The sequence below is a fragment of the Chenopodium quinoa genome, unplaced genomic scaffold (assembly GCF_001683475.1).
Source record: "Chenopodium quinoa cultivar QQ74 unplaced genomic scaffold, ASM168347v1, whole genome shotgun sequence".
Lineage (NCBI taxonomy): Eukaryota > Viridiplantae > Streptophyta > Magnoliopsida > Caryophyllales > Amaranthaceae > Chenopodium > Chenopodium quinoa.
This window is the reverse complement of record NW_018744093.1, coordinates 2,938,488-2,965,496: the sequence shown is the minus strand read 5'-3', so window position 1 is coordinate 2,965,496 and position 27,009 is coordinate 2,938,488. Positions and strand designations below refer to the sequence as shown.

Genomic DNA, 27,009 nt, shown 5'->3' with positions numbered 1-27,009 from the left:
TGGTTGTATGGTATGTTGTATGCTTGTAAACAGGTGCAACAAGGTAAGTTGTGTGTTGATAGGATGAAAGCATGTAAATGTGTACTGTTTACGCTTATGTACTCAGCTTTGCTGATTGTTTGTTTCTATGTTTGTTTGGCCTTGTCTTTATCTTGGCTCTATGACGACCCATTTCAAATGGCGAGTCGTGGGGGCAAATTAAAGGGAAGCTTTTCAGGTGATGAAGCATTTTATGATGGGCATGAGTGAAGAGCGATTCCTGTTTAGTTTCCATAAGAATGTGATGTGTTTTATTCGCTTGATTATTATATATTTGCTTGTGAGACTAACACAAATATTTTAACATTCGTTTTGAGTTTCGATAAGGGCCTACAATGGTTCCAAATTGTAGGTTGACTTCGTTTGGCTTTGGTTTGACTTTTTAGGTTAACTTATTTTGAATGGTTTTTAAAGTGAGTCTTCTGTTGTGTGTCTTTGATAACTGCCTTAGCCGTTTTCACGGTGGCAGTAATGTCTTAGATTTTCCTATTTCGAATTTTTCAAAAGAGAAAACCAGATATTTTAAAGGAAAGGAATTTCTAGGTTGTTACAAAGTAGTATTGAGATTTTTATTACCACTAAAGCCAAAAACGTGTTTTAAAATATTTTGTTTTAAGCTTGGCCGAGTGTTTATTTAATTGAGTAATTTTAAAATTAAGTTATTTTATTTTAATTAAATGAGGGTCGAGTTTTTTTTTTATATATATTTTTGGAAAAATCCTATTTTTTTTTATACACTTGGGGTGTCGAAATTTTTTTAATTATGGCCGAAAATTTGGCCTTTCCGGAATTTATTTTCGAAAATTTTCTTTTAATAAAGAGGAGTCAAAAATATTTTTAGTTTGTTCATTTTACAGGAAAGCGAAGGATTAAGGTAAGAATTATGTGTTAAAAGCTTTAAAAAGCATGTTGTGAGCTTGGGTAGGAAAGAATTAGGGGCATATAAGTTAGAAATAATCATGTTCTTGTATGCATTAATATTTAGGTTGTGATGTTTGATCATGTGAGTTAATTGATTGGAAGCATGTAATTATGTGACTAGAAATAAGTAAAATTGTTTGATTGAACATTTAACCTAAATTCATGCAAGAACTGTGTTATTTTATTTTCTTTGGGAAGGGAATTCTTTTCTAAGTCTTTTCCTTTACAGGATGCCAATCTTTTGTAGCAAACACTCTCAAATTGGTACTCTAATTAAGAAAGATTTTGAAAATCCCTTTGACTATGTCAAGAAAATTCGTTTCTATTGTTCACACATGAGCGATGTCTTAGAAGACAGACATTATGACCTTCCTGATCGTGTTTCAGTTATGATAATTCATTATTTTCCTGACGAACTACCATATCTTGTCGTCAAAGCAAAATTTGTTGATTTCTATTTGCCTAGGGGCATTCCCAACTATTCCAAATACAAATATTAATTTGGACAGTGGTACCCTGACTACATATACTTGATTTTTTTATCTCGTTCGAGTAGAAAAGTATCACTGCGAGCGTTTACATATTCCATATCCAAATTATTACTATGATAACCTAGCAGGGAATAATTCCCCTTCCACTAGCAATCAATCAGGAAATTCTTCCCCACTACAGGGTAATCAAGTAGGAGCGAATGGAGGGCAAGAGGAAGGAAAGCTAAATGATGAGAGTAACCATACTGTTGATAGTTCCATTATGGAAATTCTAAATCTAAATCCACCCCCAACTCCAATTATAATTGACATTTCATCTGACAATGAGGAAGATGAAGAGTTCATTCAAGTAGAGCAAAATCCAGAGACACCTGAACCAATAGAGGAGGAAGATGACCCTGACTTCGATCCTGGAAGCTACAAACAATCGAAGGACAATGTTCGAAAGGACTAGATTTTTTTAGTTTCATTTCCTTTAGGATTATTAATTCATTTTCGCATCTTAATTATGTCCTTTTCAGTGAAGTAATAAGTGGCATGGCCACAATGAGTCAATAAACCTATTCAGTTGCGTAGGTTATTCATTCCTATTCATTTTCTTACTCAGCAATAAAATTTTTATTCATTTCCTTGCAAAATAATTCATTTTACTGCCAAACAATTCATTTCATTTCCAAATCATTCATTTCATATAACTACTCCAATGAGCCATTTCTTACTCAAATATTCCAATAATTCATTTCTAAACTCTGGGAAATAATGGGAATTATTTTTATTTATTGATGTGATGCTTTATTAAATGCATGGTTGGTTAGCAATCAAAACTTGGATGATAATGCTGCAAATTTTGAGAGTTGTAATTTTGCAATCTCAATTTGTTAGCTTAAATTAAGTGTGTGTGTGTGTGAAAGGTATAAGTTAGTTAGATGGGTGTCTAACTTGAGAGCTAACCATGACCATAATTAATAAAGACCCCTTATTTTTACTTTAGGAGATGGAAGATGGCAAAAGGAAATGGGAACAACAATGAAGGGAATGAGTTGAGTGAAGTTGTAAGGCAGTTGACAGGGGTCGCTCAACAGTGGGGATGCTTAGGGGGGAACTATTTAAGAAGGTGGCGTTAAGCAAGCCACCAACCTATCAAGGCGAACCTGATCCAACCGTGTTGGAGAACTGGTTAAGGGAATTTGAGAAACTGTTTGGGGCAGTAGGATGCCCAGAAAATTCGAAGGTGGGCTGTGCTACCTATTATCTCAAGGGTGAAGCTAACCTTTGGTGGCAACAAAATGAGACTACCATCAAAGCACTACCTGGTTTTAATTGGACTACGTTTCAAGAGAAGGTCAGGGACATGTTTTACCCTAATTTCCTACAGAAACAGAAGGCTAAGGAATTTTCTAACCTAACAATGGGGGATATGTTAGTCACCGAGTATTATAACAAGTTTATTGAGCTGTCAAGATTTTCCAAGGAGTTTGTTGCTACAGAAAAGGCAAAAGCTAGGAAGTTTGAGAGTGGATTGACCACTGATTTGCAGCTAAAGCTGTGTGGACAAGTGTTCGAAACCTTAGATGAAGTTTATGGGAGGTCTGCACACCTTTATGCGTTGGAGTTGAAGAAAAGGAAATAATTAGTTGAGGCAGAAGGGAAGGAAAAGAGAAAAGAGATAGGACAGAACTCTAGAAACCCTCAAGGTAACCAGAATAATTTTAAGAAGCAGAATTACCACCACAACAACAACAACTTCAACACCATCAATAACTTCCACAATAACAATCGTCAAAGTGGACGAAATTTCAATGGAGGGCCTAAGAACTCCAACCAGGGAAATAACAAGGGTCCAAGGCATTTTTACTGCAAGAGGCGTAGGAATGATCACCCTGGTAAGAGACTGTGAGGGTAACTTGGTTACTTGTCGCGCTTGCAACAAGTCGGGACATAAGGAGTACGAGTGCTTCTCTAAAGATTCTAATTGAAACAAGTAAGACAATAATCAAGGAAGGTCTCAAAGGAACTTTTAGGGGAACAACATCTATTTAGGGAACAAAAGGGCACAACAGAATGGGGTGAAAGGCAACAATAATGGGAATAATCAGGTGAAGAGTGGAGCTCTAGAAAAACTGAATGTGATCCATAGGCACGAAGCTGATACTACAAAGGATGTTATTACTGGTGCTTTTTCTATTAACTCTATTTCTGTTAAAGTTTTGTTTGATTCTGGTGCAACTTTTTCTTTCATTTCAAAAGCCACTGTTTCAATGTTATCACACTGTCTGAGAACCGTAGATGTCATAAATGTACCTATAGTTATTCCTAGGGGGGGAGGTAGTACAGTGTACCAAAACATTTAAAAATGTGCCATTAGAGACCAAGGGGAAGGTTTTTTTGTCTGACCTCATTGAGTTTGGGTTAAGTGACTTCGACGTTATTTTGGGAATGGATTGGTTGAGTAAGTATAGTGCGGAGATTCGTTGTCAATCGCAGAAGGTGCAGTTAAGTACAACTGAGGGTGAGTTGGTAACACATTAGAAGCAAGGTGAAACAAAGTTCCCAAGGATCATATCTATGATGAAGTCGCAAAGTATATTAAGAAGGGACATCCAGTATATTTTTGTAGTGTAAGAAACTTGGAACACGAAGAGACATCTAAGCCTAAGGACATAGAAGTGGTAAATGAGTTTCCAGATGTGTTCCTAGAATAGATTCCAGGAATGCCACCTAGAATGGCAATTGAATTCACAATAGAGTTGGTCCCGGGGACAACACCGATTACCAAGGCACCATATGGAATGGCATCTGCAAAAATGAGTGAGTTAAAGGAGCAACTGTAGGATTTACTAGAAAAGGGATACATTAGACCAAGTGCATCGCCTTGGGGAGCTCCAGTGTCGTTTGTTAAGAAAAAGGATGGGAGTATGAGGTTGTGTATTAATTATAAGGAGTTGAATAAGGTCACCATAAAGAACAAGTACCCATTACAAAGGATTGATGACCTATTTGACCAATTGAGGGGCGCATCTATGTTTTCCAAGATTGATTTAAGGTCTGGATACCCTCAGTTGAGGATCGCAGATGAGGATATTCCCATGACTGCATATAGAACAAGGTATGGACATTATGAGTTCACAGTAATGCCATTTGGATTGACGAACGCTCCAGCAATCTTTATGGACTTGATGAATAGGGTGTTCCATCCAGTTATGAAAAAGTTTGTCGTGGTGTTCATAGAAGATATACTGGTGTATTCAAAAAATAAAGAGGAGCATGTGAAACATTTTAGGGCAGTTTTACAAACTTTTAGGGAGAATAAGCTTTATGCGAAGTTTTCCAAGTGTGAGTTTTTGTTGAAGAAAGTAGCATTTTAGGGTCACTTTATGTCCAAGGATGGGGTAGAAGTAGATCCAGCAAAGATTGAGGCAGCGAAAGGATGGCCTACACCAAAGACGGTGTATGACATTAGGAGTTTCTTAGGTTTAGCAGGAAATTATAGGCGTTTTGTGAAGGACTTTTCTAAAATTTCTAAGCCTATGACCTCTTTAATGAAGAAGGGCAAGAAGTTTGAGTGGGATGAGAAGTGTGAGGAAGCTTTCCAACTCTTGAAGCAAAAGTTGATGACAACACTAGTGCTTACATTGCCAGATGATAGTGGAATCTATGATGTATATAGTGATGCATCCAAGAATAGTCTAGGATGTGTGCTTATGTAAAATGGAAAGGTGATTGCATATGCATCAAGACAGTTGAAACCTCATGAAGTAAACTACCCTACTCATGACTTAGAATTAGCTGCAATCATTTTTGCACTAAAGATTTGGAGGCATTACTTGTATGGGGTGAAATGTAGACATATAATACCATGAAGGGAAAGCAAATGTAGTTGCAGACGCTCTAAGTCGTAAGACTAGCCATGGACTAAACACTTTGATAGTGGCTGATGAGTTGTGTAGGGAAATGAAGAAATGAACTTGGAAGTGGTAGAATGCGGAGTGCTAGCAGGTATACTTGCGAATCTAAGCATTCAACCAACAATATTTGATGAGATAAGGGAAAGTCAGGAAGGAGATGTTAAGTTGGATAGGATTCGTGAGAAAATCAAGCAAGGAAAGGCTACAGATTTCAAATTTCATGAAGATGGAAGTTTAAGGTACAAGGGTAGATGGTGTGTACCACAAAAATGTGAGGAAGAAATGAGAAATTTAATGGAAGAAGAACACAATACACCATACTTAGTACACCCAGGAGGGGACAAGCTATACAAAGACTTGAAAAAGATGTATTGGTGGCCTAGAATGAAGAATGAAGTTGCGGAATTTGTAGCGAAGTGTTTAACTTGTCAAAAGGTGAAAATAGAGCACAAGAGACCACAAGGAACCGTGCAATCATTAGAAATTCTTGGATGGAAGTGGGATTGCATTTCGATGGATTTTGTGACTTGCCTCCCAAAGTCAAAGAGCGGAAATGATACCATTTGGGTCGTGGTGGATAGACTTACTAAATCTGCAGTGTTCATACCAATGAAGGAGACCTGAAAGATGGAGCAACTTGCAAAAGCTTACATCAAGAATGTTGTGAGGTTACATGGAGTTCCAAAGGGTATTGTGTCTGATAGAGATTCTAGGTTTGTTTCAAAGTTCTGGAAGAGCGTGCAGGAAAACTTTGGTACAACACTAAAGATGAGTACGACATTTCACCCTGCCACAGATGGACAAACTGAGAGAACTATTCAAACCTTAGAAGATTTGTTGAGAGCTTGTGTCATAGACTTCCAAGGGGGATGGGAAGATAGCTTAGACTTAATTGAACTTTCGAATAACAATAATTATCATGCGAGCATTGGCAGGCTCCATTTGAGGCATTATATGGAAGGAAGTGTCGCAGTCTTGTATGTTGGAACGACATAAGTGAAAAAATGATCTTAGGGTCTCAAATGATTGAAGATACAGTTAAGCAGGTAAAAGAGATTCAAGCAGCACAAGATCGTCAAAAGAGTTATGCAGATTTGAAGCGTAAGGAAGAAGAGTTTGAAGTTGGTGACAAAGTATTGTTAAAAGTATCACCAATGAAAGGTTTCATGATATTTGGGAAGAAAGGGAAACTTAGACCAAAGTATATTGGTCCATATGAGATATTACAGAGTATAGGCAAAGTAGCTTATAGGTTGGCCTTACCTATGGAACTAAGTAAAGTGCATGATGTATTTCATGTGTCTTAGTTAAGAAGGTATATACCTGAAAGTCACATGTGCTACAACCTGAAACAATTGAGTTAGATCAAAGCTTAACTTATGAGGAAAGACCTGTCAAGATCCTTGACGGTAAAGTGCGTAGTACACGCAACAAGGAAGTTAAGATTGTTAAAGTGTTATGGTCTAACCAAGAATATGAGGAAGCAACTTGGGAAGCCGAGGATGAGATGAAAAAGAAGTACCCTGAGTTGTTTGAGGTATGTTGGGTTACAGGGACGTAACTCATTTTCTTTAAGGGGGGTAAAATACGGTAGATTTTCGTGCTTTTTCCCTTTATTTTCAGTTATTTTAGTGCTTTTTGCACATTTTAATGGTTATTTCGAGTACTTTGATTTCAAGGAGACATTAAAGGTAAAAGTATGTCAAAAGAGTACAGTAATATTACACTAAGTGAGGAAAAATGTTGATTTTTCGTTTTTTTAAGGGGGGTAGATTGTAACAACCCCGTATTTTTATACGTATATTAATTTGAAACATTATTTTATGAAGTATTTAAAAATTTTGAAATGAATTATTTATGGTATTTTATTAATTTAAAAAGGTTTATTTTAATTAAAGGTCCATTTTTGTTTATTTAATTGTTTTAAAAATATTTTATTTTGTTATTTAGAAACTTTGGGGCATACTATTTTATGAAGTTTTAAGGTCAATGGAATTTAAAAAAAGCCAAAGACTAGTTTGAATAGGAGAAGGAATCATTAAGGGTAGAAGAGGAATTTAAGCTAGGAGAATTTTGAGAGAGGTATAAATACCCATCACATGAGCAAGTTAGACCTTGCCCAAGGTGGAGAATACCCAAAGGTAAACTCTTTCTCTCTCCCCTTAATTTTCCCCCTCCCCTTTTATTTTCTCACCTCCACGCCACACACCACGCACGTCACCTACGAGTGGCCGGCAGCAGCACCACCAGCGGGCGCGCGCGACAGCAACCCTGCCGTGGTGGTTTGCATGCGCAGCCTTCAAAAAAACAAAAACTTCTCTTTCTATTTTAATTTAATCTAGCCTTGATTTAATTATTGTTTTTGGTGTGTGTGATGATTTTATGGTGTGTGAATAATGATTAGTATGTACATAATTTTCAAATTTAGTTTTTAAATTAAAAAGCCCCAAATTGAAAACCTTAGGTTTCTAAATTAATGAATATTGATGGAAATTGATTGTAGTTGATTAAAATTATTGAAATAGGTGTTTTTAAACATAATTACAACAATTTTATAAGTTTTTATAAAGCTGTAATATTTATATAAAGGTTAGTATGTTTCCTGAAAGGATTTTTAATTACCCATTAATTGGGAATAAACGTAGGTGGTTTAATTTAGTTTTCAACATGTTTTAGAGGGTTTAAAAAGGATTTGAAGAGTGTATATGTGGCTGGAAATTTATTATGAATAGGTATTAATGTCTCTTTGTAATTTTGGGTTGTAGGAGATTTCCAAGTGAGTGATTTTATGTAGTCGTAGCGATTTTGAGATTATATTCGAGGTACGTTCGCGTACTCGGTAATTATTTAAGTGTGTAGAAGCATGCTAGGCTTTGTTTAATTAATTTCAAGGTAGTATCATGATAGGTATTGGTTGGAATTGTTGATTGGATTGATTTTGGTGATTGATTTGTGAAGTATGGATTATTTGTGGTGAATTGATGATTGGAATTAATTATGTTGGCATGTTGATTATGAACCACACTTCTATTATTGACATAATTGAGAGCATGTTTGATTAAACTAAATGTTTACTTTGGTTTGGAATATAAAAAGGGAATTTTATTATGGTTCATATAATTTTTATTGATGCTTTAAGTATGGGAATTGATCTATTAAGCGTCTTAGTACACAGGAATAAAAGAAAATGCGGTGCCTAAGTGCACTTAAGGTGTTCTAAACACCGAGTGATAGGATTTGCGGTGCTTTATGCGCTTAAGGTGTTATTTAATGCCGAGCTAGTCTAAAAAGGGTTCAACATTAAAATTATGTGGTCACTAATTATTCAAGAATTAAATCGGTATGTTTGATTGCTTGAATGATTTATGATGATTGATTGTGTTATGGTTTGAGAGCCATCACCAAGTTTAAAAATATGTAAACAACGTAAAGTGAAAGAGATTACGCACCAAAACTCTTGGAACGTATATACCTCAAGTATCAACATATGGGGTGAGTTATGGGGTTTTATATTTAACCATAGCTTCTACTGGGAATACCGGACGTTGTATTTTCCTATTTATTTTATGCGCAAGACGTCCAGTCACTTTCATGTGGCATTTGCCTACCCGGTTAGCTCCCGCTGTAATTTACCTCAATTTATTTGGGGCAGGGATTTGGTGGGAAATCCGTTCGATGCGTAATCAAATTAAATAAGCAATTCATTTATCTATTGGTTGGTTGTATGGTATGTTGTATGCTTGTAAACAGGTGCAACAAGGTAAGTTGTGTGTTGATAGGATGAAAGCATGTAAATGTGTACTGTTTACGCTTATGTACTCAGCTTTGCTGATTGTTTGTTTCTATGTTTGTTTGGCCTTGTCTTTATCTTGGCCCTACGACGACCCACTTCTAATGGCGAGTCGTGGGGACAAATTAAAGGGAAGCTTTTCAGGTGATGAAGCATATTCATGATGGGAATGAGTGAAGAGCGATTCCTGTTTAGTTTCCATAAGAATGTGATGTGTTTTATTCCCTTGATTATTATATATTTGCTTGTGAGACTAACATAAATGTTTTAACATTTGTTTTGAGTTTTGATAAGGGCATACAATGGTCCAAGTTGTAGGTTGACTTCGTTTGGCTTTGGTTTGATTTTACTTTCGTTTGCTTTAACTTTTTAGGTTTACTTATTTTGAATGGTTTTTAAAGTGAGGCTTCCGCTGTGTGTCTTTGATAGTTGCATTAGCCGTTTTCACGGTGGCGATAATGTCTTAGATTTTCCTATTTCGAATTTTTCAAAAGAGCAAACCAGGTTTTTTAAAGGAAAGGAACTTTTAGTGTGTTACAAAGGGGGAGTGGTTGATGTCAGGACTAAGAAGCTTGGGAAAACTAGCCCAAAGCCAAGAGAATACTCAGCAGAATGGCTGCAATCAGTGCCTTGTCGTTTGAGGAAAACCAAAAGAAGTTATGCCGCAACCCTCAAAGTCAGCCATTCAACTGTGCATCTAATGAAAAAAAGGGGAATTCTAGAAACCCACACAAGCAATAATCATCCAAAACGGACATATAACCACAAAGTAGCAAGGATCAAATGGGTGTTGTTACACAATGAGCCAAGAGGACCAAGAGCATATCCAACATTCATTGATATGGATAATGCCATCCATATAGATGAGAAGTGGTTTTATTTACACCCCAAAGAGAGGAGGTTTTATCTTCTTCCTAATGAAGAAAATCCTCATAGATGTCAACTATCGAGAAGGTTTAAATTGAAGGCTATGTTCATGGCTCTTATTTCAAGGCCACATACCTACACAAGAGGCTTCATGACTTTTGATGGAAAATACGACATTTTCACATTTATTTTCCATCAAAGAGCAAAAAAAAAAAAAAAAAAAAAAAACAACAAAAACAGAAGTGCAGGAAATGAAAGCTATTTAAAAACAACAAAAATGAGATCAAGAAAATGCTACTATAAAAGGTGATTCCAGCAATCATTGCAAAATGGCCAGCAAACAAAAGCAAGGATCTCTACATTCAATGGGATAAAGCAAGACCACACCAAATTCCAAGAGATGATGAGTTTATGGCAGCATTTACACAAAATGGCTTCAACATTCAAATGGTATATCAACCCCCTCAATCCCCTGAACTGAATGTGTTGGATTTAGGATTATTTAGGTCTATTCAATCAATTCAATATCAATCATTTCCAAATAACTTGAGTGAATTAGTTGAATTGGTTGAGGAAGCTTAAGAAACTTTTGACCTAAAGGTTAACAAGTTTGTGAGGTTGACATTGCGAAGAACAATGGTTGAAATTCTTAAGCATCAAGGAGGAAACAATTTCACACTACCCCACATGGGAAAAGATAAACTTCAGAATCTTGGTTTGTTACCATATAATAATTTAAAGGTAAGCCTAGAAATTATGGAACATGCTAAGCTACTAAGTTTCTTAATGACATATTTATCACAGTTGAATCAGAAGGTGCTTAATTGGAAGTGGATGCGGATTAAATGCAGCAACAAGAGCAAGGAAGGAGCAACTAACACAGGGGGCAGACTGCCACACATAACTTCAGTAAAGACTTAGGTGGAAGGCAAGTTTAGTAGGTTATGTGTATTTTGGTTTTATTTTTCCCTTTGTACTTTTTTTTTTATTTTTTTATTTTTTAACTTAGGTAGTCAGGAAGCAACATGTGCTAAAACTTTTGCATAGAACTTATGCAGTCAATTAGTAACCTGTGTTAAACCTTTTGTGAATGTGATTAAATGACAAATCAATGAATGAATCACTTTTGAGTATATCTAAATTCAATTTTAAGAACACATTCAAATCATTGGAACAGGGCAATATAATCCATCAGATAGGTTTATTCTAATCAGCTAACAAGATCATATATATTACCTCAACCATAATGTGTTTAACCAAATATTAGAGCATACACACATAACCTTTGTATGATCATTCTAGTTACCTTGATAAACATTTGGAACACATTATAGGAGCATCATACATAACTTCATTATGATCTTATGAGTCCCTTCATCACTTGGATATGGGAGTTAACCTTAATTATAACAACAAAAGGGACTTTAATTCATTCCCAAACAACTTTACTTGGGACTCTTAAATGCATATAAAACCAAGGTCCCTCAATTATTGTCATTAAGACCAACAAACCACATGAAAAGGTCCCTCAATAATTGTCATTGAGACCAACAAACCATTACACCAGAGACATCATCATCCATCAACCACATGACTCCCCAAAACACAAATAATTTTTCATTTTTAAAACAAAAAGGGACTCAAAAAAATACACCAAGGGGAGTGAAAGGCAACCAAGGGACTCATTGGCAACCATAACTCAAACACACAACAAACCAGTAAAAGAATATGCAACCAGAGAACATAACATAGCAGCCAAATTGACTACTATACTATATTCGGAGAATCATATTGACTAACACAAAGCAATATGCAAACAATACCTTTTGACTATAATCTTTAGACAATAGCAATTGCAATTTTTAAACTCTATATATAGTCAATTCAAATCTCTTATCAGAAAAACTCGCACAAGCAATTTTGTCAACCAACACCTTAAGTCATATTTTTTTCCACCAAAATCTGGATTATTTGATTACCCAAATTGAATTTTTTTTTTCCACTTATCATAATGAAATTATCCCAGATCAGTAGAATCTTGCAGTTTTCTTTCCAGTAAATTAATCAATAAAACTAAAAAATAAAGATTCAAGCATAAATATTAATCATCCAAACATAGACACTAAAAAAGTGAGCATCTTAGAAACTTATTAAGTCAATGGTTGGACGTTAATTAAATGCAACAAACAATCTCCCACAATCAAGCACACAACAAACTAGTATGTGAATATGCAAACAGAGAACATAATAATCAAGCAACCAATAACCATCATAATCATTAAGTAACCATTAAATTCAAAAATCAGTCTCCAACATCAAGCAACCAATAACCATCATAATCATCAAGCATGAAAATAAACATAAAAAGGGGTTTTGAAATTGTTACGCTGAGGACTCATTGAGGCGGACGGTATCTAGATCTGACTCATTTATCCCCACATTTTGGTTCATTGTTATCAGCAGTAACAGAGGCAGCCTTACTTTCCTCCTCTTCAACACTATCAATGATTTTTGCGCCGGAACCATGAATTCTTCTAAGGACTGATAACGGTGCTCTGAGAGTTAATGGAATTATAGATCTACGCTTTCTGGACAAAGAACCCCCAAAAACCTTCTCTTTCGAAACCAATTTTTTATGGACGAAAGCTAAAGCCTTTTCTTTTCTCTTGGTCTCCTCCTCAGCCTCAAAAGATCTGAGCACTTTCCCTAAAGCTCTGATGGAATGAACACTCAAAACGTGATCACTAAATATTCAAAAATTAAATTAAAATGTTTGATTACTTGAATGATTTATGTTGATTGGTTGTGTTGTGGATTGAGAGTCATCACCGAGTCTAAAATATGTAATTAATGTAAAAAGAAAGAGAATACGTACCAAAACTCTTGGAACGTATATACCTTGAGTATGAACACATGGGGGAGTTATGTGGTTTTATATTTAACCATAGCTTCTAATGGGGGTACAGGACGCTGAACTTTCCTTATTATTATTATTATTATTATTTATTTATTATTATTATTATTATTATTATTATTATTATTATTATTATTATTATTATTATTATTATTATTATTATTATTATTATTATTATTATTATTATTATTATTATTATTATTATTATTATACGCAGAACGTCTGTCACTTTCATGTGACATCTAAGCCTACTCGATTAGCTCCCGGAGTAGTTTACCCCAATTCTTTGGGGTAAGGATTTGGTTGGAAACCGTTCAATGCGTAATCAAATTAAATAAAATAATGATTCCATGTTGTGTCTATTGTTTGTAGGTTGAACTCTGAGAAAAGGTAAGCTTTGTTGTTATTGCTAGGATGCTATCATGTTAGTGTGTTTCCTTTTACGCTTATGTACTCAACATTGCTGATTATTGTGTGTTTGTATATTTGTTTGGCTTTGTCTTTATCTTGGTCCTACAACGACCCATTTCTAATGGCGAGTAGTGGGGACAAAGTAAAGAGAAGCTTTTCAGGTGTTGCAGCATATTCAAGTTTAGGATTGAGCGAAGAGCGAATCTTGTTCTAGGTTCCATTAGAATATGAATGACTTATTTTCTTTAAATATTTATTAATTGATGACAACACTAACATATTGATTTTTAAATAATGGCTTGGCTTTGAAAGGACCTACAATGGTTCCAAGTTGTTGACTTTACTTTCGTTTGGTTTGACTTTAGAACTTGGTTGTTTTGAATGATTTTAAAAAGAGTCTTTTGTTGTGTGTCTTTGATAAATGCCTTAGTCGTTATCACGATGGCGGTAATGCCTTAAATTTTCATATTTTGTATTTTAAAAGGGTAAAATAGGTATTTTAAAAGAAATGAATTTCTAGGGTATTACAGTATAATTCAATTTCAAGAGGGTCACCATTTCCGTGTAGCAAAAATTGGGGGTCACCATTGAAAATTTCCCAAAATAGTATCCCCTTATAGCATGAGATAAAATATGTAGACCAAAGAGCGATGGAGGCCTTGGCCTTCGTCGAACCTTACCGCTTAACAAAGCTTTTATCGCTAAATTAGGCTAGAAAATTATGACAGACCCAAATAATCTTTGGGTGAAAGTCGTTAAGGATAAATATCTTCACAATTCATCCTTTTTTTAGTGTAAACATGGTGTGAAAGATTCCCATATATGGAGAAAAATTCTTGCTCAATTTGAACTTTTAAGAAAAAGGTATTTGTTGGAAAATAGATGATGGCAAAGATTTTTTTTTTTTTTTTTTTTTTTTTTTTTTTTCTGAATAGAATAATCGGGTGGCTAACTGTATGTAATTTTTCAACTCTTTGAGCCCTATTGTGGTTCATGTTTTTAAGCATGGCGACGCTCCAATGAAAATAAGCTAGAGATAGAAGAGTCGCTAACAAGTTTTAGGAACATGTAAATCGTTCACGGGTGTGAAGGTTATACCCCATTCAAAATCACAGAGATTGCTAACTCCATAGTGGTCCGGAACCATGACTGGATATTCGGGGATGATGGTACAAATTAAACCTAAAAGAGATTGAACCCGTCCTGTAATACCCCATATTAATTTAAAACATTATTTTATGAAGTATTTAAATAATTTGAAATGAATTATTTATGGTATTTAATAATTTAAAAAGGTTTGTTTTTAACTAAAAATCCATTTTTATTTATTTATTTATTTGGTTTTGAAAATATTTAATTTTATCATTTAAAAACTTTGGGTCATATTTACTTTATAAAAGGAATTTTTAAAGTCAATGGAGTTTTAAAGAAAGTCAAGTGCCAATTGGGACAGGAGTAGGAATCATTAAGGCTAAAAAAGGGAAATTAAGTTAGGAGGGTTTGAGAGGGAGTATAAATACCCATCTTATGAGCAAATTAGATTTTGCCCAAGGTGGAGAATACCTAGAGGTGATAAAAAATAGGGCTAGGTCGGGCCTTAACAACATATTTCGCTCCCAAACCCGCAAAAAAGTAGCAGGCTTGTCGGGCCAAAACAGGCTTTTCGAGCTTTTTTCAGGCCGGGCTCAGGTTGTTTTACTAAAAATGCATTTTTAGGCTTGCCCAAACTCGCCCTATTTTCGTGCCGGATCAAGCCGGGCTAGCGGGACGGGCCAATGTTGATCACCTCTAAGAATAACCAAAGGTAAACTCTGTTTCTCTCTCCTCTTATTTTTCTCTCTCCCTTAATTTTTCCCCTCTCCCTCACAAACACACACACACGCACACTAGGGTGGCCGGTCGCCATCACCACCACCACTTCCCACCGGCCGGTCACCGCCACCAGCAATAACAGTCACCAGTGTGGAGGGCGACGATAGCCCCTCCCAGTGCGTGCGGTTGTGTGTGTAAAAAAAACTTCTCCTTTTTGTTTTTAATTCAATCTAGCTTTTATTAATTATTGATTTTGTGTGTGTGTGATGATTTTATGACGTTTTAATAATGATGATTAATATGTATATAATTTTCAGATTTGGTTTTTGAATTAAATAGCCCTAAATTGATAACCCTAGGTTTCTAAATTGATGTGTATTGATGGAATTTGATTGTAGTTGAATAAAACTATTAAAATTAATATTTTTAAACTAAATTACAGTAAGTTTAAGAGTTTTGTATAATGCTGGAATTTTTATGTAGAGGCTAGAATTAAGTTTTCTTGAAGGTATTTTAATATCCATTAATTGAGAATAAAAGTAGATGGTTTTAATTAATTTTCAGCATGTTTTAGAGGATTTAAAAGTGTTTTAAAGAGTGTATATATTGCTGGAATTTATTATGAATAGGTATTAATGTCTCTTTGTAATTTTGGGTTGTAGAAGACTTCCAAGTGAGTGATTTTGTGTAGTCGTGGCGATTTTGAGATCATACTCGAGGTACGTTCTCATACTCAGTAATTAATTAAGTGTGTAGAAGCATGTTGGGACTTGTTTAATTAATTCCAAGTTAGTATCATGATAGGTATTGGTTGGAATTATTGGTTGGATTCTTGTTGGTGATTGATTTGTGAAGCATGAATTATTTGTGGTAAATTATTGATTGAAACTAATTATGATGGCATGTTGAATATGAACCACACTTATATTATTGACATAATTAAGAGCATGTTTAATTAAACTAAATGTTTAATTTGGTTTGGATTATAAAAAGGAAATTATATTATGGTTCATATAATTTTATTGATGCTATAACCATGGGAAAGGAACTATTTAAGTGTCTATGTACACGAGGATTTATTGCACTTAAGGTGTTCTAAACACCGAGGGATAGGAGTTGTGGTGCATTATGCACTTAATGTGTTATTTAACACCGAGGTAGTTTAAAAGGGTTCAACATTAAATTAAATGTGGTCACTAATTATTCAAGAATTAAATTGGCGTATTTGATTGCTTGAATGATTTATGATGATTGATTATGTTATGGTTTGAGAGGTATCACCAAGTCTAAAATATGTAAACAACGTAAATACGCACCAAAACTTTTGGAACGTATATACCTCGAGTATGAACATATGAGGGGAGTTATTTATATTTAACCATAGCTTCTACTGGGAGTACATGATGTTATATTTTCCTTTTATTATTATGCGCAGGAATTCTGCCACTTACGAGTGGTTCTTTTATACTGGCACGGTTAGCTCCCGTGTTAGTACCCCTTTATTGGGGCAGGTTAGGGGGAAAATCCGTTCGATGCATAATCAAGTTAAATAAGAAATGTAAATGTCTATTGAATGAAATATGTGTTGTATGCTTGTAAACAGGTGCAACAAGGTAAGTAGTGTGATGCTAGTATGTATGCATGTTAGTGTGTACTGTTTACGCTTATGTACTTAGCATTGCTAATTGTGTGTTGTATGTTTAGTTGGCCTTGTCTTTATCTTGACCCTACGACGACCCATTTCGAATAGCGAGTAGTGGGGACAAAGTAAAGGAAAGCTTTTCAGGCGATGAAACATATTCATGATGGGCATGAGTGAAGAGCGAATCTTGCCTAGTTTCCATAAGAATATGATGTGTTTTATTTGTTTTGATTATTATATATTTGCTTGTGAGATTAACGTAATGATTTTAAATATTTTTTTCGGGTTTGAAAAGATCCTACAATGGTTCCAAGTTGTAGGTTGACTTTGTTTGACTTTGGTTTGACTTTACTTTCGTTTGGTTTGACTTTTAAGCTGACTTATTTCAGTTGGTTTTAAAACAAGTCACCCGCTGTGTGTCTTTGATAGTTGCCTTAGCCGTTTTCACGATGGCGGTAATGTCTTAGATTTTCCTATTTCGTATTTTAAAAAGAGCAAAATAGGTATTTTAAAGGAAAGGAATTTCTAGGGTGTTACATGCCCTAAATAGGCCTCTACTTAATTCTTATGATATTCATGTGCGCTTTTCGATCAACATACATACATCAAGTTAATCCTAAACCTGTTTAATCTACATCGGTTGATTATTAATGCACAATACAAATCTATTATTGGTGATCACTTGAATTAAAATTATATTAACCTAAATCAAATCATTAATTATCTTATTAGGCGTGATTTCAAGTACAAATTCCCTTTAAACCTGCAAGAAAGGGCGTGATCAAGAAGTGACAATGAATCATGAATAATCAAGCAACATATGATATTATGGCTAATGCAACAATCATCATCATAACAACATCATCAAAATATCGTTAATAGTAAGATCCTAGGCATGATACTAAACAAATTAATAACAAATCCTAGCATGTCACTAATAATCAAATCAAAACATTATCCTAAACACGATACAAGAAATCATAATGAGCATCTTAAACATGATACTAGGAATAAAAACTAAAGTTTTACGAACTTAAGGTTTTCTCACTTTTCTAAGGAGATGCCTTTTTAGTTCCACTCAAGTGTTCTTCCCAAATCCCAAAACCTTGGTATTTATAGGGAAATGAACCTTGAATTCCCACTCTTGATCAATGTGGGAGATTTGTAATTTTCCCATTTTATTTTAATTAAAACAAAATTTAAATTGCAAAGCAATCAATAAGTTACAAGTGGCATAAGGAGGAAGAGAGATAAGGTGAGGACCATTTCCAAGGGGGGACCATGGCCTTGGTGCCCAAGGCAATGCCCACAACCCTTTGGTCCCCACTAATACAAAACCGGCATCCTCCATGTGGCTGGCTGGCAGCCTGCCTTGGCTACCAAGGCTGGGTAGCTAGCCAACACACACAAGCAAGCATCGCAGCCAGCTAACAAGCATATCACGCACAGCCAGCATGCATGCTGCTAGCGAGCCACGCATGCTGGGCGCTGTAGCTAGGTGCGTAGTGCTGGGTGCTGCAATGCAAGCCACACGCACACGCATCATTGCTGTTGCCTAGTGTTGTGCTAGCTAGGCACACACACATGCACATGCTACTGCGATGGTGTTGTGCTAGCGATGCACGCACACACGCACACGCATGATGCTGCTGCGATGGTGTTGTGCTAGCGATGCACGCACACACGCACACGCATGATGCTGCTGCGATGGTGTTGTGCTAGCGATGCACGCACACACGCACATGCATGATGCTACGATGGTGCTATGCTAGCGATGCACACGCACACGCACATGCATGCTGCGATGGTGCTGTGCTAGCGATAGTGCGACAAGCAGTGCTAGGCCTTGCCTAGAGCCAACGCCTAACATGCTAGCAAGGCGTAACATTGCAATGCTTGGGCGCATGGCATGGCTTGCTAGCACACACGATAGGCCCTAGCACGCCTATCATGCTAGGCTTTGCGATGGGTCTTGCCTAGCCTAGCACTCACATGGCTAGGCCAACGCGAGGCTACGGCTAGGCTCGTACTTGTAACTTGATTGATTTCGCGTCTCGTCGAATTCTAAATTCGAATCAACTTGCGACATTCGATCTCGACACTCTAAGCTCGATATCCGACGTCTTTGTTCGCTCCGATGACTCATCAAATCCTTCGGATTGATTCGTCGTCTCGGATTGGTTGTTCGATTGTGTTCGACCCGAAGGGTTCAGTCAAGATTAAGCTGTAATATTAATTGTACATTAATATTAGTCATCGGAAGCGGCCTCCACCTAGGCATTCCGATCACTTGACCTTACTGAAGAATTAGCTATCCGATAATTCTGAACCCTCTATCGGAATAATACACTTGTTGGAAGGACACCATTCCTTTCAATCTCCCACTTGTCTTCCAGACAAGTGTGCAAATTGTGTATAGCCCCTTTTCTATGCCGCTTAATGTCTCTTCATGAACTATAAGATAAGATTATTCGTTATCCTTATTACGTCCAGAAGTGTTTCTCGATTCCCGAGTTTGACTGTCAATAAACAGATGATTTCTAAAATCCATCTGAGCACGGCCATGCATTTTCACAGTCTCGCTCATCGAGAGGCCTTGTAAACAACAAAGACATATTCCCTATTGTTAATAGGGGGACATTCCCAGTCTTGTACTGTAAGCTTCCCTTACTAAGAGGACCTAGTCGCCTGAGTGTTGCCGTTATAATCCTCATTTACGGTAGACGTTTGACAACAGCAAAACGACTAGTACTCAAACAAGAGAACTTGCAATACTCATGGTCGAGGAAAAAGGTTCCGATAGCAATAATGAGAAATATACTTATGACGATTTGATATCTCTTAAAGTATTCTCATAAGTCTATCCGGTACAGTTCCAAACTAATACCTATGCAAATGATTTATGACTTTCATGTCCTCGTAGCACAAGAAACGGTGCTATAAATCATACTACACACTAATCTCAAGTGGCCATTAATCGTCCATCGTTTAAATGACCTCGATTAGGGAGAATTTTTGATTAAAATATTCATTGTTCACTTAACAGGTGTTTCTTTATCCAAGACATGGTCTTGATACTCTGTTTTGAATATTTTTCAAAAAATCAAATGGACTCATTATTTAATTCTAAACCATAATTAAATAGATATGGAGTAATCATAAATTTGCTGAAAATTTAATTGCTCCAAAATTGAATGGTTCAACATAGTGTTTTACATTAAGACATCAAGTTTAATTAAAACATCTATATAGGGAAATCAAAGCCAATCTCCAATGTGCTTGATTCTCATTGCCTCAATGTGCTTGTTGTGCTTCACTTGAGACAAAGGTTTAGTCTGAGGATCGGCTACATTGTCGTTCATTCCAATCTTACAAATTCTGATTTCACCTTCGGATTTCCATTCCCTTATCATGTGAAATCACCGCTTGACATGTTTGACCTTCTGGTGTTCCCTTGGCTCCCTGGCCTGAGCAATAGCTCCATTGTTGTCACAGTAGAGGTCTATTAGACCCTTGATTGAGGGTACAACACCAAGTTCACCAATGAACTTACGAATCCAAACTGCCTCCTTAGCTGCTTCCGAAGCTGCCAATTATTGGGATTCAGTTGTAGAATCTGTAGTGGTGCTCTGCTTAGCACTTTTCCAACTAAAAGCTCCTCCATTAAGGCAGAATATGTACCCCAACTGCAACTTGGAGTCGTCTCTGTCAGTCTGGAAGCTCGCGTCAGTATAACCTTCAACAACCAACTCATTACAGCCACCATAGACCAGGAATTTATCCTTGTTCCTTTTCAGGTAATTTAGGATATTCTTGGCCGCAGTCCAATGCGCCTCTCCTGGGTCTGATTGGTATCGGCTTGTAGCACTCAAGGCATACGATACATCTGGCCTAGTACATATCATGGCATGCATGATCGATCCAATAAGCGAAGCATATGGAATCTGACTCATTCTCTCTCGCTCATCAGGTGTCTGCGGACACTGTTTCTTGCTGATAGTTATGCCATGGGACATGGGCAGGTGCCCTCTCTTGGCCCCTTCCATGTTGAATCGTGCTAGTACCTTATCTATGTAAGTACTTTGGCTCAATCCAATCATCCTCTTAGATATATCCCTATAGATCTTGATGCCCAATATGTACTGTGCCTCTCCTAAGTCCTTCATTGAAAAGTAGTTTCCCAGCCAGCCCTTTACGAGCTCTAACAGTTTAGTGTTGTTTCCAATGAGTAATATGGCATCGACATATAAGACTAGGAATGCGATGTCACTCCCACTGACCTTCTTGAAACACAAGACTCATCTGGATTCTTAATGAAACCAAACTTACTAATGGCTTCATCTCGCAGATTCCAACTTCTACTTGCCTGCTTTAGTCCATAAATGGACTTCTTAATTTTGCATACTTTCCCAGCATTTCTTGGATCAATAAAACCTTCCGGCTGTGTCATATACACAGTTTCTTCCAAAATCCCATTAAGGAAGGCGATTTTGACATCCATTTGCCATATTTCGTAATCGTAATATGCAGCAATCGCTAGGATTATCCGGACGGACTTAAGAATTGTAACTAGTGAAAAGGTTTCATCATTATCAACTCCGTGAATTTTCTTGTAACCTTTTGCCACCAGTCTAACTTTGTATATAGATACATTTCCATCTTTGTCTGTTTTCAATTTGAAAATCCATTTGCAACCGATAGGTGTAAAACCTTCAGGCAAATTAACCAAGTCCCAGACTTGATTTTCAGACATGGAGTCCATCTCAAATTTCATGGCCTCTTGCCATTTAGCAGAGTCGGGGCTCATCATAGCTTGTTTGTATGTAGCTGGCTCATCTCCATCCATAACTAGGATGTCTTGATCTTCGGTTAAGACAATACCAAGGTATCTGTCTGGTTGAGATCTTGGCCGTTGTGACCTACGACACAGGGTAGTAGGTTGAGCATTTACATTGTCAGTTTGACTCTGACCAATGTCAACAGCTGCTCCTAAAGCACTTCGATTGTCAGTTTTGTCATGTTGACTTTGTTGCTCTACCTCTCGAATTTCGTCGAGTTCGATTTTCCTCCCACTTGTCATTTTGGAAAGGTGTTCCTTCTCCAAAAAGACACCATCACGAGCAACAAACACTTTGTTCTCGGATTTATTGTAGAAGTAATACCCCTTGGTTTCTTTTGGGTAGCCCATAAAGAAACACTTGTCCGATTTTGGGTGAAGTTTGTCAGAAATTAATCTCTTGACATATGCTTCGCAACCCCAAATCTTAAGAAAAGACAACCTCAGAGGTTTCTTGGTCCATAATTCATATGGAGTCTTTTCGACAGCTTTTGACAGAGCACGGTTCATTATTAGTGCCGCAGTTAGAAGTGCGTGTCCCCAGAAAGAGATAGGAAGTTCACTAAGACCCATCATTGATCAAACCATGTCTAACAAGGTTCGATTCCTCCATTCGGACACTCCGTTCCATCGTGGAGTTCCGGGAGGTGTCAACTCTGAAAGAATACCATTTTCTTTCAAGTGATCGTCGAATTCATGGCTCAAATACTCGCCACCTCGATCCGATCGAAGTGCTTTTATTTTCTTGCCAAGTTGATTTTCAACTTCACTTTGAAATTCTCTCAAATGATTCAGATTTATTCGAGATAAGGTAGACATAACCATATCTACTATAGTCGTCTGTGAAGGTAATGAAATATCGATAACCTTGCCTTGCGGGTGTACTCATTGGTCCACATACGTCCGTATGTATTAGACCCAATAAGTCACTTGCCCTTTCTCCCTACTTAGAGAATGGCTGCTTTATCATCTTGCCTAATAGACATCCTTCGCAATTTTCAAACGACTCCAAGTCGAATGAGTCAAGAACACCTTCTTAAAGAAGTTTCTTGATGCGTTTGACGTTAATGTGGCCAAGACGACAATGCCAAAAGTAGGTTTAATTCGACTCGATGGTCTTAGCCCTTTTGGCGGTATCATAAATTTGTCCAAACATATGCAATTTAATAGAACATATAAACAAGACATTTCAACAAACCAGCTATTAATTAAGTCTTGTGATCAAAATAACTTGGTGTCCAACACCATAGATCAAAATATGTTCAAAAGCATAAAAAAACAACCATTGTTTAATTACAAATCATAGACAAAATAAATGTGTCTACAAGCACGATCAAAAGACCATCTTTGTCGTCTGCTTGTAGTCGCACATCCACTTGTGAAGCCATCTCACTTGGTTCCTGTAAAGGCAACATAAACTGAGTCATATGTGGTATCCAATACCATTGAATAGCTTTAAACACTAGTGTTAATGAAGATACCTGTGGCAGATGCCACATTCCTCTCCTCCTCCTCCTCCTTTAGGAAGAGCTTGCATTCCCTCTTGTAGTGGCCTTTCCCACCACAATAGAAGCACCGCGTCTTTGCCTTATTCTTGAACTCCCTTCTCCTTGCTCTCAAGGGCCACTCGGTCACTCCATAGGCGGTGGCTCGGCTAAGTAGTTGCACCACCTCCATTAAAGAGCGTGTCTCCTTTCCCGCAGCTATATGCACTCTAAGTGCATCATAGCCCGAGTGGAGCGAAGCAAGCAAGATATGCCCCGCCATCTCATCCTCCAATGAGATTCAGAGAAGCTGCATGTGTTTGAAGAGCCTAGTCATTCCAAGCACATGAGGTCGGAGGGGCATGCCGGGTCTCAATTTGGTATTGTAGACCTTTATCCAAAGCCGACGCCTTTCCTTAGCAAGACAACCCACATTCGGTGGCTTTATCTTCATGTTTGAGAATGACCTAGTTAAATCAAACACAAGTCCATCATAGTTGCCATTGTCACTCTTGGTGACTCTTACATTGACAACATCCTCCAATGATTTGAGGAAAATATCCGATAGATAGAAGGAGAGCTTTTCCTTCCATTCTTCCGGGATGGAATTAGCCATAAGTCGTGAGACTTTCTTGCAATCGGAGGACCATTTTTCATGAGCCTCATCGGTCATGATCCCCTTAGAGAAGAAACTTGGCATGGGAGTATCAAGAGTATACTCCAAGGAACAATTCCGAAGAGTTTTCCTATGCTCCTCCTCCCACTCCTTGAAGTTGACCAAGTTAAGGCTAAAAGCCAACTTGTTGGGGAGTTCCGGGCACATAGAATTGTTGTTTGAATTACTTGCAGACATATTTCTACAATTGAAAGAATTTGAAATGAAAAACCATTCATAAACCAGTAAGTTTGAAATTTAAAGCGTTCATGCAAATTTTCAATCTTATTGAGCATTTTATCCACGCATTAACATTAGTCCCTTTTTGGCGGCGAGAATAAAATGATTCCAAGATCCCAAAAATCAAAAAGAGATTAAGCATGCTTTGGCTGTCTTAACACTTAATATTTTAGGGTAAGCAATCTAATTGCTAATAGCTCCAAGCTACTCTTGGTTCAATAAAACGTCGCATCTAATGCTTCCTTGACATTTTATCTCCATTTCCACGACATCTAAGGACTCCTTACCGATATCGTTGAGCTTAACCAAGATAACTTGTATACCTAGTGTTTCGGGGTTTTCTGATGTCCTGCGGGAGAGTTACAATTTCGAGACTGGAACCGGACGCCTGTACCTGCAAAACAAACGGATGCTCCGGATGGTTGGAGATCCGCCTCCAACGGTCAAGTTAGTACTTGATTAAGGAGTAATTAATGCGGAAAATGTAATTTAGTCTCTCTAGGTGAGAGTGTTAAATGTGCGTAATCCCCCCTTAATGAGGATTAATGAGCATATTTATATGCCTTGGGATGCGTGCCAATACTAGGTTTAGGTTAAACCTAAGGCTGACTGGGCTTCCCAAAGATTGGGCCTTGTTGGCTGATTTTCCCATTTGGCATGGGTGGACACGTGTCGCGTCGCAATTGGTCCATGGAGGACGTATCTTTGATTGACACGTGGCAGGCTCCGATTGGCCTACATGAAGGACATGATACGTGGACCAACCAGGTTTCGCCACATGTCCTTCATGTAGGCCAATCGGAGCCTGCCACGTGTCAATCAAAGATACGTCCTCCATGGACCAATTGCGATGCGACACGTGTCCACCCATGCCAAATGGGAAAATCAGCCAACAAGGCCCAATCTTTGGGAAGCCTTGTCAGCCTTAGGTTTAACCTAAACCTAGTATTGGCACGCATCCCAAGGCATATAAATATGCTCATTAATCCTCATTAAGGGGGGGGGGGATTTTTATCCACCAATCACCATCTGATACGTGGACAAACCAGGTTTCGCCACATGTCCTTCATATAGGCCAATCGGAGCCTGCCACGTATAAATCAAAGATACGTCCTCCATGGAACAATTAAGACGCGACACGTGTTCACCCATGCCAAATGGCAAAATCAGCCAACAAGGCCCAATCTTTGGGAAGCCCAGTCAGCCTTAGGTTTAACCTAAACCTAGTATTGGCACGCATCCCAAGGCATATAAATATGCTCATTAATCCTCATTAAGGGGGGATTACGCACATTTAACACTCTCACCTAGAGAGACTAAATTACATTTTCCACATTAATTACTCCTTAATCAAGTACTAACTTGACCGTTGGAGGCGGATCTCCAACCATCCGGAGCATCCGTTTGTTTTGTAGGTACAGGCGTCCGGTTCCAGTCTCGAAATTGTAACTTTCCCGCAGGACATCAGAAAACCCCGAAACATTTTGGCGCCGTCTGTGTGGACATAGCCGAGAACGTTGAACCAGGAGTTTGGGGCTAACTGCCATAACCCCAACTCATACCCATCCAAGATCCGCTGGACAACCGGATGTAGTGGGAAGCGCAGCCCAGCTCTGATGGCCGCCTCGTAGCAGCCGAAGCAGGCACTATCGTATCTGGTACCAGCCGGCCAGACGACTGTGCCCTCTAGATCCGGCACAAAAACTAAAAATCCGGGGCCCATTGTGTGGTTCGCAATAAAGCTCCCCACTTTCTCTTGCATGGCCTTGATCCGGCCTTTTGGGACAGTGCAGTAGTAAGGGGTATTTTGCTCTCTGTAAGAGGCGGACGGCTCCGCCCAATTGTCCCCCTTCTCAACTGCGTGAGAAAGCCTCGCCTCTTGTAGGCGGTTGTTTTTCTCTTCTGTGTCTAGAGAAGTATGACCAGAAGAACTAGACTCAGACTTGTCCTCTGACGAATCCGAAGAGGACGACTCCTCTCCTCTCCCAGAGGGGGCCGCCTCCTCTCCTTCGATAGGAGCAGGAGAAAAGTTAGACATGTCAACTGTAAAATGGGAAGGGACCACCTTGACCCCTCTCCCAGAGCTGTTGGCGGTCAAGCCGCCTTGGTTTACTTCAGCATCTGGCGCCTGGTCAGATGTCTCACTAATCGGTTCCTAGTAGGAGGAGCCGTCTGAGTTTGTGATCCTAGCATTTCTTTTTGTTCTGGCCATTATGTTCTGCATAGACACAGAGACAGTCGGACTTTGTATAAAGGGCAAAGATTGGTTCGGAAAAGGGCAGGCGGCACTCCTAGTCCTAGATTCAGTCGTCCCTGGTGACCGGCTGGTCACTAACCTAGGTCGTGTCGTGTGCTTCCGTGGTGCCATTTCAAAAAGGAAAAAATAAAGAAAAATTAAAAGAGTGAGAGAACCGACGGTTACCTGAACGAGTGAGAAGTTGACGAAGTTCTGAAAATTCTGAGAAAACGGCCGACTTGTCAGAGCAGGCGGTAGGTAGAAAGTATCCGGAATGTCAGAGCAGGTTCAGGGGTCCGAATGTTCTCTTAAAAAGTTCTCAAGTGTGAAAATGACTGAAGTCAACACACTCTTATATAGGCAAAATGAGAAGGCGAAGGGTCACTCCCAAATTCGAAATTTGAGCGGGAAACCTCTCGGCCTTTCATCAAGTGACACCTGTAGCAGGCCGTCGCCTGTTACGGTGCGACACCTGTCACAGGTAACACGTGACCAGTCACGTGCCACCTGTGAGGGGCAAATGATTAAGGGATTTTTATCCACCAATCACCATCTGATACGTGGACCAACCAGGTTTCGCCACATGTCCTTCATGTAGGCCAATCGGAGCCTGCCACGTGTCAATCAAAGATACGTCCTTCATGTAGGGCTACTTTTGGCCTACTCTAGAAGCAGATGCAATGGAGATGGTGAAAAAATGTGACAAGTGTCAAAAGTTTGGAAAACTAATTCACCGTCCGGCTACTGACCTCACTACCATTCAAA

At 38.1% G+C, this 27,009-nt stretch overlaps 2 protein-coding genes across 2 annotated transcripts; both read left to right on the top strand.

Moving 5' to 3' along the window:
* The first annotated feature begins 2,538 nt into the window (after positions 1-2,538).
* LOC110692088 lies at positions 2,539-4,816 on the top strand. The gene is made up of 3 exons (XM_021869072.1): positions 2,539-3,038; positions 3,589-3,733; positions 4,283-4,816. Exons 1-3 carry the CDS (start codon positions 2,539-2,541, stop codon positions 4,814-4,816), a joined length of 1,179 nt encoding a protein of 392 aa, XP_021724764.1.
* Positions 4,817-4,825: 9 nt separating this feature from the next.
* LOC110692087 lies at positions 4,826-5,980 on the top strand. The gene is made up of 2 exons (XM_021869071.1): positions 4,826-5,110; positions 5,399-5,980. The coding sequence occupies exons 1-2, from the start codon at positions 4,826-4,828 to the stop codon at positions 5,978-5,980; spliced, it is 867 nt and encodes a 288-aa protein (XP_021724763.1).
* Positions 5,981-27,009: the final 21,029 nt, after the last annotated feature.